This window comes from Phoca vitulina, unplaced genomic scaffold, assembly GCF_004348235.1.
Source record: "Phoca vitulina isolate PV1807 unplaced genomic scaffold, GSC_HSeal_1.0 scaffold21, whole genome shotgun sequence".
Lineage (NCBI taxonomy): Eukaryota > Metazoa > Chordata > Mammalia > Carnivora > Phocidae > Phoca > Phoca vitulina.
The window spans coordinates 34,944-50,417 of NW_022589724.1; the positions used below are offsets into that span (position 1 = coordinate 34,944).

General features: G+C 43.2%; 1 protein-coding gene across 1 annotated transcript in view; it reads left to right on the forward strand.

Moving 5' to 3' along the window:
- The window catches only part of FRMPD1 (FERM and PDZ domain containing 1), a 50,605-nt gene that overhangs the window by 15,032 nt on the left and 20,099 nt on the right, over nt 1-15,474 (forward strand). Inside the window, exons 4-6 of the mRNA XM_032418958.1 lie at nt 2,816-2,861; nt 10,557-10,664; nt 14,874-14,969. Of these exons, the coding sequence (XP_032274849.1) occupies nt 2,816-2,861; nt 10,557-10,664; nt 14,874-14,969 (250 nt within the window). The remainder of the gene's footprint in view (nt 1-2,815; nt 2,862-10,556; nt 10,665-14,873; nt 14,970-15,474) is intronic.

A 15,474-nucleotide genomic window follows, 5' to 3' on the forward strand; every position in this document is an offset into this window, starting at 1 on the left:
CTCCATCATCCGCAGAGTCACACAGATGATCACAGGGCAAAGATGGGTGACAGGAGTGACATAATTGATCTCCCCATGGTTTTAGTAGGGTCCCATCTCCTTAAGGTGGCAGCAGCAGCCTTGTTTGAGAATTCCGTCTCGGTTACCGTGTGCTTCATCTGCCTAGAGGAGCGATGGGGGCCAAGGACAGGGTGCTGTATCTACAACCCCCTGCTATGCTAGACCCCGCGCTGGGCACAGCAGGCAGTGTAGTTAGGAATAATACACGGTAAGGATTTCTAGGGTTGTTGTAGCATATGCCAAAGACTGGACTAAACTGATGCTAGATCTGTTAGTTCTTCTTTAACCCTTCTGAGAGCTCTCCTTAAATGCCTGGTTGGTATGTATGTAGTTTCACTGCTTCTGCCCATTGGCTTTGTGACTTGGGTCAACGCCTCACTTTCTGTATAGACCGGGATCTCCCTCAGAGCCGACACACAGTGAGCGCTCAGTTGAATGAGCCAACAGTTGCTGATCCTGGTTTTAAGACAGAAGAAGGTCAGCGATAGGAGTGAAGAGGGCTGACAGACATCGCGTCGGCACCTATGGGCTTCGTCTTTCCAGTTTGTCACTAAACACTGTTTTGGTGACTTTAAATAAAGAGACACGAGAAATAGTTACATGAAAGCCAACTTGAAGATACTTATTATGCCTTTCTTGTGAGTGGTGTTGGGTGGCTTTCATTTCTGAGGGCCTATCATGGACAGCACACACTGAATGATGAGGAACAGTGACAAAGTCAGAATGAGATGAAAATGCAGGATGCAGTCTTCACCTTCACGAGGCACACAGTCTCGCTGCGGAGAGACACACATACGTAGCTTACGATTTACAGAGAATCCATCAAAGTGTAGAAAATAGAATCCTTTCAGCCAAGCCCAATATTGCTTCTGGATTGCCAGAGAATAAGTTGAGTGGGTGGGACAGCCTGGATCGGATTTGATGATTTCATTTCTACACAATGAAGCATGGTGATGGAAATCATGAAGTTTGCTTTCCCAGTTACTGGGGTGATTTTCTCAAAGATGATCAATGCCCACAAATTAAGTTTAGATTTTCAGTGGTACTAATATTTCTGCCAGGCTAGATCAAACTCTGACTAACAAGCAAAATTATTCTCAGTTTAAAGCAGTAGGTCGGAATGTGGGTGTGTGGGTAACATTGAACCCAGCCTGTTTACTGAGCACCTTGTGTGGGCAAGGAGCCCTGTGGGGCAAAGGGACTGCACTCCCCACACGCTGCAGGCTGGAGTGCAGGAGTGACTCGCGTGCACCCTGTGAAGTTGAGGGAAGACATTCCATCAGGAAGCCAGAGGAAAGGGGCTGTAAATGCTACAGATTCCTCCAGCTTGTGGGGAAGTTGGGTTTGACAAAACAGAGGAGTCCAGAAGGATTGCAGGTGTACCTTTAATGCTGGGTAGAATTTGGCCCACAAAGGTGGAGGTGAAGGATGAACCAGGCAAAGAAGTGATAAGCAGGAACTCCTGGGTGGGGAGGGGGGAAGATGCTGAGCGGATCAGTTTGCCTGAGGCACCAGAGGCCTAGAGGAAAGTTCTGGGAAGTGAGGCCCACATGGTGAAGGGTCTCCAATGCTGACACAGCAAGTTCAGGTGTTAGTCTCCGTGTGGAATGGCGAGCCATTGAGGACTTCTCAGCAGGGATGTGACTTGAATTGTGCTGTGCATTTGCGCTCTCCGTCATACATTGCATGTGGGAATCCCAGGACCACCTTTTTTTCTTTAGCTTAGTTCCCACTGCCATTGCCACTTATAAAGGGAAAAATCCAAGCAAAACATGGCACAATGAAACCTCTCTAATCTCTCCAGATAACTGTGAGATCTAAATGTCCTTTTAAGAGCAATTGGACCTTGGTTTGTTGTAAATTATCTTGGGAAAGGCCTGTTCTTCTATAAAATGGAAAAGAGGCAATCCCTAGACACTTAGAAACCGCAAGTTGATTTTACCCATTTGAGGAAGCAACATACCAGCAGCAATTGGCCTAAATGTTCATATTGCAGGAAGTCAAAGGAAATTATTTGCAAACAGCTTCTCTATGTAGCGATGGCAAAGGAAAAGGAAATATGGATTGATTTTTTTTTTTCAGTTCTCTAGTACAAAATGGAAGTTTGGCCAGCATCTGGTTGACTTTTGTCACTTTTGGAATCTAAGAGATAATAACAAGACAGAAATGTCTAGTATCTTGATATATGATTTGGCTCATTACGCTGATTTTGTGTGCCCAAACACCATAAGCTGGTTGGCTTTTATCTGATAAATGCAATCCACATTCATTCATTCAATCTAGTGAAATGTTTAGCCTAAGTTGTGTGAAATAGCAACCTAAGTTATCTGTCTTATTGCTATGTTTTCTCTTAAAAATTTTTTTGGACATAAGCCTAGCTAGTGGTCATACAAACTGCATGAGTTCTCCATCATAAAGACTAAATTAAATCTAAGTGACTTAACTAAGTGGCTGCAGGTATAGACTAGATGGTAGAGACAGGTGTCTAATAAAGATTCCCTCCGTGGGTGGGGGGGGGCACTCTGGGACAGATTCAGCTCCTCTGCAGACCCCTGCTTCCCTCAACGTCTTTCTCGATGTTGCTGGACCAAAAAGCTGAAGCAAAAGAGGCTGCTTTGTAATCCTGCCAGTCTTTTTGACCCTGACACACATACACACACGCACGCGCGCACACACACACACACGCACGCACGCACATCATCCAAAGTGATGAAATGGTTTTATTTTTATTCTTTTTTTCTTTTTTTTTTTTCAGGGAAGCTGAAGACTCTCTTTCAATCACAGTTGTTCGCTGCACGTCGGTAAATCTCTTTCTATGTCCTGTTAGTTTTACCTTTCTCGGCCTCGAGACCCCAAGTCCCCAGTGGGATATCCCCCAGAGAATAAACAGGGAAGGCAAATGGCAGAGGGGACAGCAGCCAGGCAGTGGGTGGGCAGACAGACAGTCAACGTTGCCTGAAGACAGCTGATGAGTCAGTGTTGTGGAGGAGACAGGTATGGATCAGTCCAGGGTTCCAGAACTTGTGGTCCAGCTAAGGAGACAGATCTAGGATTATGCAGAATGGGACGATGACAAGGGCACCAAACTACAAGTTTTAAGATAAGTTTGTGTGTTATGACTTTGGGCAAGTCATTAACTTTCAGTTTTCATTTTTGTAAAACAGTGATGATGACAATAATTGTCTTGTCTCTCTAATGGGTCGTTATGAGGTGTTGGACGTGAAAGTGTCTTGTCAGCCCTGAGGTTCATCACAAGGCAAGGGTGTGGTGTAGATGATGCGCTGGGAGGAAATAGCAATCCCAAACACCACAGGCCAAGGAGCCCTTTCTCTGTGATCTAGGGAAAAGTATATAATCAAGTCCTAAGAGAAAGAACTACCAAGGAGGAAGAGTTGACAGAAAATTCTCATTCTGAGAGACTTTAATGCATACCTCTTAGCCTTGGCCACATAAAGATAAAAAAATAAATAGGGGCATGGAGAATTTCATTAATGCATTTAATAATCTAATCGACCACATACCACTCTATCAAAAAAACTCAATAAATTCCCCAAATAAGAAACTATATAAGTCTCTTTTCCAGAATATAATGAAATAGAAATTAATAACTACCAAAAACTTAATTAAAACTGTCCAGCCATTTGGAAATAAAAATGCAATCTCCCAAGTAAAGATGGGGTCAGATAGAAAAGCAAAACAACCATTATAGACTAGTTAGAAGAAAATTTAAAATTAGAAGTGACGGGGCACCTGGGTGGCTCAGTCAGTTGAGCAGCTGCCTTTGGCTCGGGTCACGATCCCAGGGTCCTGGGATCTAGTCTCACATTGGGCTCCCTGGACAGCAGGAAGCCTGTTTCTCCCTCTCCCTCTGCTGCTCCTCCTGCTTGTGCTCTTGCTCTCTCTCTCTCTTAAATAAATAAATAAAATCTTTAAAAAAAAAAAATTAGAAGTGTGCTTTTTAAAATTTATGTGCAAAGCTATACTCAGTAAAATGTATAGTCTTAGGTGATTTCATTATTGAATAAGGAAATAGGTCAAGTGAATATTCAGTGCAAGAAGTTGGAAGAAAAGACTATAAAACAACATAAAGCAGAATAAAGAAAATGATAAAAATTAAAATCTAAATGATGCTTTGGAAAACAAAAATTGTAAAGTTAATAAATAAATCCCAGAGTCAGTTCTTTAAGGGAAAAAATAAGAAAAAAGGAAATCTTTAAGGAAAAGAAATAGGTGGACCCTATGTGAAGGAAGGTAGAATATTATGAAGGATGTAAATACTTTTTTTAATATAAAAAGAGATACAGACCATGTTCTTTAATGGGAAGACTGTTATAAATACATTGGTTATTCTCATATTAATATATATTCTTACTCCAAATTCAAACTCCCGTTGGGACTTATATTTGAATTTTGGCAGTTTATTGAAGGGACACATCAAGAAAATCTTTTTTTTTAAAGATTTTATTTGTCAGAGAAAGAGCAAGAGAGCACAAGCAGGGGGAGTGGCAGGCAGAGGGAGAAGCAGCTCCCCCCACCCCCCAGCTGAGCAAGGAGCTTAATGCGGGGCTCCACCTGGGACCCTGGGATCATGACCTGAGTCAAAGGCAGACCCTTAACGGACTGAGCCACCCAGGTATCCCTTATCAAGAAAATCTTAAAAAAAAAAGTAATGGAGCGTCTGGGTGGCTCAGTCAGTTCAGTGGCCGACTCTTGATTTCAGCTCAGATCATGATCTCAGGGTGGTGGAATCGAGCCCTGTGCTGGGCTCTGTGCTCAGTAGGAGTCTGCTTGAGGATTCTCTTTCCCTCTCCCCCTACCCCCTGCTCATTTCTCTCTCTCAAATAAATAAATAAATCTTTAAAAAATAAAAAAAATTTAAATTTAAAAATTTTAAGAAAGAGTAATGAGGGGCACCTGGGTGGCTCAGTTGGTTAAGCGGCTGCCTTCGGCTCAGGTCATGATCCCAGGGTCCTGGGATCGAGTCCCGCATCAGGCTCCCTGCTCAGCAGAGAGCCTGCTTCTCCCTCTCTTTCTCTGCCTTCCTCTCTACCTACTTGTGCTCTCTATCTCTCTGTCAAATAAATAAATAAATAAAAATAAATTAAAAAAAAAAAGTAATGAGGATGGCCTTGATGTAACAGATTTTAAAACTAATAAAGCTAAAATAATTAAAACAGCATGATATTGATGAAATGGTTGGACATGCCAGTGTAATCAAATAGAAAGTCCTAGAATAGGTACTGATATGAGAATTAAGTATGTGAAAAATACAGCATCCCATTAGAAGAAAAGATGATCATTCACAAAATCATACTAGGACATTTCTTTAAGTATTTGAAAAAGAAGTCTCGTCACACCATTTGATGTAATAATAATTAAATATAAAAATATTAAAATGTAGGTAATATGGATGAGTGTCTCTCAGTCATAGGTTATAGAAAGAATTCCTAACTATATAGGGAGTGGGAGGAAGCACAATGAACAAACAGCTATTTGATTATGTGAAAAAATTTAATTTCTCTGGTCCAAAAACTTCAGAACATTAAAAAGCAAAGAAATTGTGGTCTCTTCTCAATTTTGACAAGTACTGTTTTTTGTTTTTATTTCTGGGAAATAGAATAGGGAAAAAAACCACCTAAATAGGATTAAGATGTTTGCCATAAATGTGACAGACCAGATGTTTTATGGACAAATAAACGGAGATTCTTCTAAACAGAATTTGTCTATGAAATAATGTGAAACCAATGTATAAAAAAAAGTATACTGAAAGCTAATCAGTATAAATGGTTGTGCAGGTGGTAAGAGATTCTTTTTATTTAGCTGATTAGCATCTCAATGGAGAACATCTTAATCTTAATTGGGTGGGGTTTTTTTTTCCCCTGCTGTTTTCAAGAAATGAAAGCAAAACACTTGTTAAGTAAATAAGAGGGAAACAGCTTATGGTTGCATCCTTTTAAAAATGAAAAGTGTAGGGAGAGGAAAATTAACATGTTCCAGTATGACTCCTGAGATTCCTCTGAGGTTACTGAGCAGAGGAGGATGCAAATGTTGTGCTCTGGGGTTCCTGCAGGGAAAGCTGATATTGACCCATGTCCTGAGAAATGCCCTGAATGTTGTCCAGCCCACTCAGGCCTCGCATCAGCAGTTACATGATCATAAGACGAATGATCGAATGTGTCTTTCTTCAGCAAGGATGCTCATCTTTGCCATAGCAGATTCTTCGAGTTCTCAAATGGCTTGAAATTGAGGAAGAATTATAAAATCCAAAATTGGGGGGGCGGGGGTTGGGGGCTTGGCTGGTTCACTCGGTGGGGCATGAGACTCTTAATCTCAGGGTTGTGAGTTTGAGCCCCATGTTGGGTATAGAGATTACTTAAAAATAAAAAATCTTAAAAGTAAAATAAAGAGGCGCCTGGTTGGCTCAGTCGTTAAGCGTCTGCCTTCGGCTCAGGTCATGGTCCCAGGGTCCTGGGATCGAGCCCCACATCAGGCTCCCTGCTCAGCGGGAAGCCTGCTTCTCCCTCTCCCACTCCCCTTGCTTGTGTTCCTTCTCTCGCTTTGTCTCTCTCTGTCAAATAAATAAACCTTTAAAAAAAAAAACAGTAAAATCCAAAGTTGAAATAGTAATTACTGCTTCTGTAGGACGTAGAATTTTATGGGGAAAAAATATATGTATATATATACATTATATATAATATATATGATATATATATGTTATATATATTTAATTGTAGAGAGCTGTATTTATATTCATGGCTTATAGTATATTGTTATATTAATACCAATATTTAATGTTTTATTAAATCTTCACCAAAAGAAAATCCTACAAGATAGATATATTTGTTATCCCCCTTTTACAGTTAAGGACACTGTGGCCTCACGTGCCCATGGTCTCACATGCAGAAATCAGTGGAGCTGGGTTATTTTCCAGGTAGTCAGAGTTCAGAACCCACAGTCAATAGTGTTATGCTAGTCTACCTCCTTAAACCCTGCTGTCTTTATTTTTTTAATTGTTTTTTAAGGCGGGGGCAGAGGGGGAGAGAGAGAGAGAGAATCTTGAGCAGACTCCTTGCCCAGTGTGGAGCCCGACGTGGGGCTCAGTCTCATGACCCTGAGATCACGACTTGAGCCGAAATCAAGAGTCTGATGCTTAGCCAACTGAGCCACCCAGGCACCCCAACCCTGCTGTCTTTATGAAATGACATTGGCCAATCTAGGGCGGAGAGTAGTGAAAAAGATATAGAGCTTTTCCACTTGTCCCTTTCGATGCCCTTTTAAGCATTAACTCTTAGTTCAGCTAAAACATGCACAGAGAAAGTTTTTATCAGCTCAGGTCTACTCTCTGATGGATTAATTTAGAACCCAGGGAGAATCTAAATATCCTAGAATAATAAGAAGCTCATCTTCTTTAAAGTATCTCTTTTTAATGTTAGATGGCTCAAGTGAGTGGTTTGCAACATGCTTTAGATGCCAAGGTATACAGACAGCAGAGCTGCTATTCGGGTATAAAAGTGTAGGACCCACGGTGGGGCCTGTGGATTGGGCATTTCTATGACAGAGTATGTATTCTTTCTCAAAGCAGCTAGTTTCATGGTTGGGTGGTTCCAAATATGAGAGAGGCCCTCCTTCCCTGTGATTCCCACCAACTAGTGCTTGTCAGGGCAAGTCTACCTTGTATGAAATAGATTGGCAAAGGTTTGGAGCTGTGGCCTTCTCTTCTCCAGGCTCACTCCTGTTCCATCAACTCTTCATCATAAGATGCTTCTCTTGAGTCTTCACTTCTCTGATAGCTCTCTGGACAGTTTCACGGTGACCTTCCCAAATGGTGGCACCCAGAAAGGAATACAGTTCCACCTAGGGTCCACTGGTGAGAGTGCCCAGGGCACAGAGAGCACACTTCTGACGCACACTGAAAATGCTAGTGAGGCCCAAGATGAGGGTTAAGATTTTAGGAGGCCTGGTCACGCTGTTGGCTTGGGTGAAATTTGTGGTTGACCAAAAACCGAGGCTGGGTTCCAAATGAATCGCTTCCAAGACCCCATCCCATGCTGTGCAATTGATTTTTTTTTGATCCTCAGTGCCACACTTCACAGTAATCCCTGTCAAATCATGTTGCTTTGGCCCAGTGTTCTGGCATGCTGAGATCCGACAGTCAGGGAAGTACAGAACTGAAGGGCATATTTGTACAGTCATCGGCTGTACTCATTCTCTCTTCCTGTCAGGAATCTACCTCTTCCCACGCCTCCCCCACTTCCTCCATTACCCAGCCAGTGGCTTTTCTTTAGTCTGATCCAGCTCTGGGCCTCACTCTTGCAAGATTGCTGTCCCCAAAGCGAGGGAGAATAGCGGTTGTCCCCCCCTACCCCCCACCACAGATTCTTTTTCTCTCTGCATCTCTCCCTGTTCTGCCCCTGGTTTCTCATTCCTTTGAGTCTTTAGGGTAGTGACGGTTGTACCTGTCCCTTAGACCCCTCGCTTTACTCTGTTCCCTTCAGCTTTTGACAGCCCTGCTCTCTTATACCCTCTTATGCTTGTTGTTAGTGATTTTTTGGCCTCTGGCCCATAGCGGCCCCCGCCCCTGAAGTTTTCCACACACCTCTTTTAGATATCCAGTTCCTTTACCTTTCCTCCCAAATTTCTGCTGCCTGAGATCTGATGATACCTTGTAGCTCTGTGTCATTCACAGGTTTGGTAAGTACACTTTCTCTGACTTCATCCAAGGCATTGCTAACCATCATTGTTGGAGACTGAGCCAAAGGGAGCCTGAGTTGCTTAGTTAGAAATCAGGACAATTGTGAGCATAGGTCAACTAGTTTTGAATCCTCCTAATGGCTCTGCATCTGGCCTTCTCCACAGGGGGATTATAGGAGACCTTATCAAACACTTTACAAGAATGAAGGAATACTACTATATCCACAGGACCCTGCCTTACCAATCTGGAATCCCATCTTCAAAAGAAAAATGAACTTGGTTGGCTCTGACTTGTTCTTGGTACTCCATATTGGTTATTAGTGATCAATGACTAACAACTCTCTGACCACCTCTTATCTTGAATTTTGCCAAGAAATAATGACAAGCTTACCAATATGTGTTTTCCTTAATCTTCCATGTTCATTTTCTGGGAAACTTGAAACTTAACCATCTTTAGTCTCCTAATATGTCTTCCATTTTCTCTTCTGTGGATGATGCCAACTGTTACGTATGATAGTCTACCAGCCCCTAGATTTACTGGTATAGGTGTCTTGAACTCATTCAGAGCAGGCTGATAGTTTTATCATCAGTTTTGGGTTGTAACTTTCTTTTCCCCCTTATTCTATTTCTTCTGACTGAAAAATCATTCTGCTTGAAGAAGAAAGCAAATTGAGGTTAAGTAATTTCTGGAGTTGAGAGATTACCACACAGGTATACCTCTTCCCTGGGAACATTGTTATTTCCCCTTCTCCTTTTATTAAATTTTTAAGAAGCAAACTAGGTATTTGAGATACTGAATCATAGTAATGAACCTTGTTACATCAAGGCTCTAGTTACCTGTAAGATCAAATTTATCTTGCATTAAAATTTCAGGGTCACTTCTTCACTTCAGGTGCTTAATGGCATTGGTCTGTTGATATGTGAGGCTATGAGCATTCTTTCCTGTAGCTTCTCTGATTGTTGTTATATCTGTCTTCCGTCAACTACATAAAATGTGGTCCAGAGCTCCATCTCGAGACTCTTAACACATGTACCTTTCTAGAGCCTGGCCTAAAGGACTATCCAGACCAAGAAATGTAGCATGCCAGGCTGAGAATAACATATCAGGATTCCATCCAGGAAGATCACATCTGTTGGTCTAGATCATGCAAGCTGCTGTTCATTGTGTCACAATTTAACCTCCTAGGGTCTAGGCAAGGGGCTTCATCACATACTCATGCCAACCTGTGATGACTCTTTCTACCTCTGAGGAAAGAGGGTACGACCCAAAAGATGAGAAGAGCAAAAAGGGGCCAAGGATAAATCAAAGGGGTCAGAGCTTCAGGGAGCCCTGGAGTTATTCGGATCCAACTCTCACATGGTACATAGGAAAACTAAAGGCCAAAGAGGAGTGATAACTTGGCCAAAGTCACACAGGATTATTTTGTTTTGTATTACATACATACATACACACACACAAAACTGGTTTTCTTCCATAAGAATTTGTGTTTGAGGTAGTTCTCACAACTGTTGAGTAGCAGAACTTTGGTCTTCTTGTTCATAAGCCAGTTCTTGTCTTTGTTATACACAACCATTTTGCTATCATATTGAATCTTTGTTCTCAGACACATAAGAACATTGTCTGGGTTGGGATCCCTAGATATTATGAAAAGAGCTCTTTAGTGGGATGCTGTCCTTCTCTGTAGGTTTTAACTGAGGTCTCAACAACTGTCAGGGTTTGCGCTTTTGTTTTTAAGAGATGAGAAGATGTGTAATGGCTTTTACAAAAGTCCAGTTCTAAAATGTGTCATGTTACTGTTTTGCAGGGAGTTCCCAAGTCATCCTTCCTGACTGAGGAGAAGAGAGCCAGGCTAAAGACCAACCCCGTGAAGGTGCACTTCGCTGAGGAAGTGCTTGTCAGTGGACACAGCCAGGTGTGTCACTAGTCAGGGGCTTGAAATCACTCTCCATGAAGCCGGCGAGCCGCCTCCTGGCACTTACCTCTTTGAGACTCTGGATTCTTGCAGCACGGAGCGGATGCTGAGGGAGGGCAGTAGGTTTGTTAGAGGGTCCGAGCACCCTCGGTGAGGTGCCGGCTGACCGTGGACAGGGAGAGCCAGGGAGAGAAGCACGGGGCGTGGCTGGCTGTTAGTCCATGCCTCCATTCTCTTGCCCATGAAATGTCAACAGGTTCTAAATGCTAATTTCTCATTTTGAACCTTTGAACCTCGTGTTCCCTCTGTATCGATAATAGTGATGATAGTGGTGGAGATTGGCCTTTTCCCCACAAGAACCCATTATGTGTTGAACTTCTACTATGTGAACCTAAACTTTTTGGGTACATAATCCTTAGTCATCGTGATACACTGCAAGGGAGATATTTTAACACATGAGGAAGCAGAGGTTTAGAGAGTTTAAGAGAATTAACCTCTGAGATCATATAGTAAGAAAATATACGAGCCCAGGTCTGTGTGACTTCAGTTCTTTTGTTTTCCACTGTAACATCCTGTCCAGTTCTTTTTGATATGGAGGCATCCAGGATTGGGAGCTCAGAGGACAAATTTGTAAAGGGAAAGTATTGGCTGGAGTTTGGTGTTTTTAATGTGGACTGTTGGATTAAAGACTCATTTACTCATAGTTTACACATTTTCTTCCCAATGGTCTGAAACTATTGCCATTCTGAACTCCTCAATCAATATTAGACTTTGAAACTAAAGGCCAGACTAAAAGTCAGAGCTTGTCCTTGTCTGTGTAGATACCAGCAGATGCGGCGTCGTGGCCATTTTAACAAAGGGTTCAGGCGATCTTGTTCACATCTGCAGAGTCCTTATTTTCTACCTCGCCTGCTACTTAACAGACCACACCTTCATTAGACCTGAGAGTAGAAGGTGGATTTGTTCATGCAGGGACCAGTGGGAGGCCTAATGCCTGAGACCCTGTCACCCAGCCATGTTTGTGTGTCTGTCTGTCCATGTTTGTGGAAATGGATTGAACCTCTTTAGCAAATTAAATTTAGATTCAGTGTCATTTCTAAGAGTAATACACAGGGATGAGAGGTAGAGGCTAGAACCAGCTCACAGGACAGGTAGAGAATAAGAGTTCTACAGATGTGAACCTGATCACTTGGATCCTGTGTTAAAATGGCTACCATCCCCACTCACTGATATTGTGAGAAGACCAGGTGAGGACAGGTTTTGACCTGAACTGGCTACAAAAAATGGTTCAGAGTTTTGGTAGGGGGTAGGAGGTTAGAGAAAGGTTCTAAAAAGGTATTTCTGGGGAGACTTGTAGATCAGAGCACCAAGTCTCTGTATCAGCCACATAAGGCAGAGACAGCAAACCCAGTGAGAGTTCATCACTGTGACCTACCTATTCATCCTTTCAAATGTTTAAAAAATGATAAAATTGGGGCACCTGGGTGGCTCAGCTGGTTAAGCGTCCAACTCTTGGGCTCAGCTCAGGTCATGATCTCAGGGTTGTGGGATCGGCCCTGCTTAGGTTTTGTCCACGCTCAGCAGGGAGTCTGCTGGAGATTCTCTGTCTCCCTCTGCCCCCTGCCCACACGCACTCCCTCTCTCTCTCTCTAAAATAAATAAATAAATCTTTAAAAAGTAAGTAAAAGATGATGAAATTGGTTGTTAACCTTTCCCCTGAAAGCACGATAAGGTCCCAGAAGAATTTAAAATAGTAAGCTAGGGGCACCTGGGTGGCTTAGTCGTTAAGCGTCTGCCTTCAGCTCAGGTCATGATCCCAGGGTCCTGGGATCGAGCCCCGCATCAGGATCCCTGCTCAGTGGGAAGCCTGCTTCTCCCTGTCCCACTCCCCCTGCTTGTGTTCCCTCTCTCGCTGTGTCTCTCTCTGTCAAATAAATAAAATCTTTAAAAAAATAAATAAATAAAATAGTAAGCTAACATTTGCAAAATGCTTAACTTTGCTAACAGTTAAAGAAATGCAAAGGGAAATATGAAGAAGTGCCACTTTACACTGAGTAAATGAGCACAAATAAAGAAAAAAATGTAAGGCCTGTTGCTGACCAAGTAGCCACAGTCATGCTCTAACCGGGGGCTTTGTAAATTGGTTTCATCTGTTTTTATGTGGGGGGTGGGGAAGACAAAACATAATGAATGCCATAAAAAAGTGACCCAAGGATCACATTCCTGGGACGCCTGGGTGGCTCAGTAGGTTAAGTGTCTGCCTTCAGCTCAGGTCATGATCCCAGGGTCCTGGGATCGAGTCTCGCATCGGGTCCCTTGCTCGGCAGGGAGCCTGCTTCTCCCTCTGCCTGCAGCTCCCCCTGCTTGTACTCTCGCTCACTCTCTCTCACCTATGCTCTCTCTCTCTAGCAAATAAATAAATAAAATCTTTAAAAAAAAAAAAGGATCACATTCCTATTAATTTAGTCTATAAAATAATTTAAACGCAAAAATCCATGTGTTCAAAGATATCTATGGTACGGATCTTTAAATTAGAAAAAAAAAATGAAAAGAATGCTAAATGTGTAGGGCCGAGAATGGTTAAATCCATTCTGATATTTCAAACCAGTAGAAGATTTTAAGTCCATTAAAATTACAAACATTGGGGCACCTGGGTGACTCAGTCGGTTAAGCCTTCAGCTCAGGTCATGATCCCAGGGTCCTGGGATCGAGCCCCGCATTGGGCTCTCCACTCAGTGGTGAGTCTGTTTCTCCCTCTCCCTCTGTGATCTCGCTCACTTTCATTCTCTCTCAAATAAATAAATAAAATATTAAAAAAAATAAAATTACAAACATTAAACCCCCAGGAAAAAGTGTATGAAATACATGTTGAGTAAAAAATGAAGATAGAAATCACGCATGCTCTGTTGCCACTCTCTAAAAGCGATTTACAGGTATAGATAAAAATTGGGAGAAGCCTTAGAGAGAAGTAAATGGTGATAGTTATGTGATGCTGTTGTGGATGTATTTTTTGGAAGTCCCAAGTAATAAAGTCCCAAGGAAGAAATTTTGCCCTTGGGAAATCCAAAGATGAAGGTCATTCTAAACACCCGAAACCGGAGAAGTGAGACGAGAACAGAGCAAGCAGTTTGCAGTCCCTCATCCCTGATTGTGAAGTGACACTGTGATCCGAACGTACCCCTCTTTCCTCCATAAAACTGTGTTTTTTTTCAGTTATAGAGAGTGATGAGTGTGAGTCTTACCGAAAAGATATGAGTGCCCTTATAGTTAGAAGATGCAAAATTCTCATCTGAGGTGGACTGTCCGTTTTTTTGCGAAAAGATGATAGGCTTCTCTACCCAGGTGGGCTTTATATCCAAACTCTTTGCAAAGATTAAAAATGGGGTCAGTTTTAGCTCAAATCTTGGGGACTCTAGAACTGCTTGCTCATGGATTCTGGAAGACCCCAACCCCCAGGGCTTTCTTGATTTGCAGCTAAGCACTCAGAGGTCACTTTTATGAGAGCCAGCCCTGGGGGGATTCTCTAATCCCAAAGGGAAGCGTTCTCTTGCCCCATCCCAGGAATTCTGGCTGGCAGGGGTTACAAAACACAGATCAGTCCTGTGCCTGCTTCCCAAAAAACCCTCCAAGAGTGGCAGAACCCCTTAGGCGATTCCACAAGCCTACGGCGATGATTGGGATGCGTGAAGGTGGGAGTAGCCCTCTGCCCTTTGGTGATGCTTCACTACAAGGAATGCAGCAGGAAAATGGGGGGGGGGCGGGCTTTGAGGGAGCTTCCCACCCCAATCAGCACCCCCCAGCCGCACCAGGAAAGGCCCTCTGGGGTGAGTGTGCATGCTTGTCATCTGATTTATTAAATTGTATCCCATGAGGGTAACAAGCAAATGTATTGAAGTGGCAGCTGATGGTTGTGAGACCTCACACGGGCTCATGCAGTACCATTGGGATGCTTGTGACAGGGCTCACTCTTCTCCACCATCTGAGGTCTGACACCTGTAGTGGATATTCTGGAACATAGCATGCCTATCTCTGTGTGGCATCGACCCGGTCCATTGGAGAAATCTCCCGATGCCAAGAATCAGCCCACGACATGGTGAGGAGGTTAGGGAGGATCCTGTTCTCCACACTGGATGGGGCCAGGGGAGCTGAGGACTTGTCACACCCAGGGAAAGGAAAGGCCAGTTTCAACTCTACTCTTGTGTTTTCCAGGGTAATTCTCTACTCTGCATGCCCAACGTGCTCAAGCTATACTTGGAGAATGGACAGACCAAAGCTTTCAAGTTTGAGGCAAACACAACTGTGAAGGTATTAAGAGTAAACTTGAGTCTCTTTCCCAGTGAGAATTTGCCAGCTCCCAGGACCCCCAGGCATCTTGCCCTGCAGCTGCCTTGGTGCTCCTACAACCGTGATGGTCTGGGTACCTGCAATAAGCCAAGCACTGTGTTATCTCATTAGCTGTATAACCACCCAGCAAGATGTGTTTTTATCACCATCTTCCAGGGGAGGAAATCAGGGCTCAGAGGGATGAAGTACCCAAGGCCTGTGACAGCTTGTAAGCCTCCATTCACCCTTAACCACTGGGCTCCCTGCCTCTTGTATGGGACTCCACCGGCTACCCAAATGACTAGTGCAGCTAAAAACTCAAGCAACATGTCAGAGCGGGCCCAAGCATCTGCATATTCTGTTCTGGGTTGAAGACAGTTCAACTTACATCCAACGGGTTCCTCCATTTGAGGGAGATGCTCCAGGGGTGGGGGTACAGACTAGGTAAAGACTGGTTTTGTCTTCCAGAAGCTGGCAGTCTAGTTGA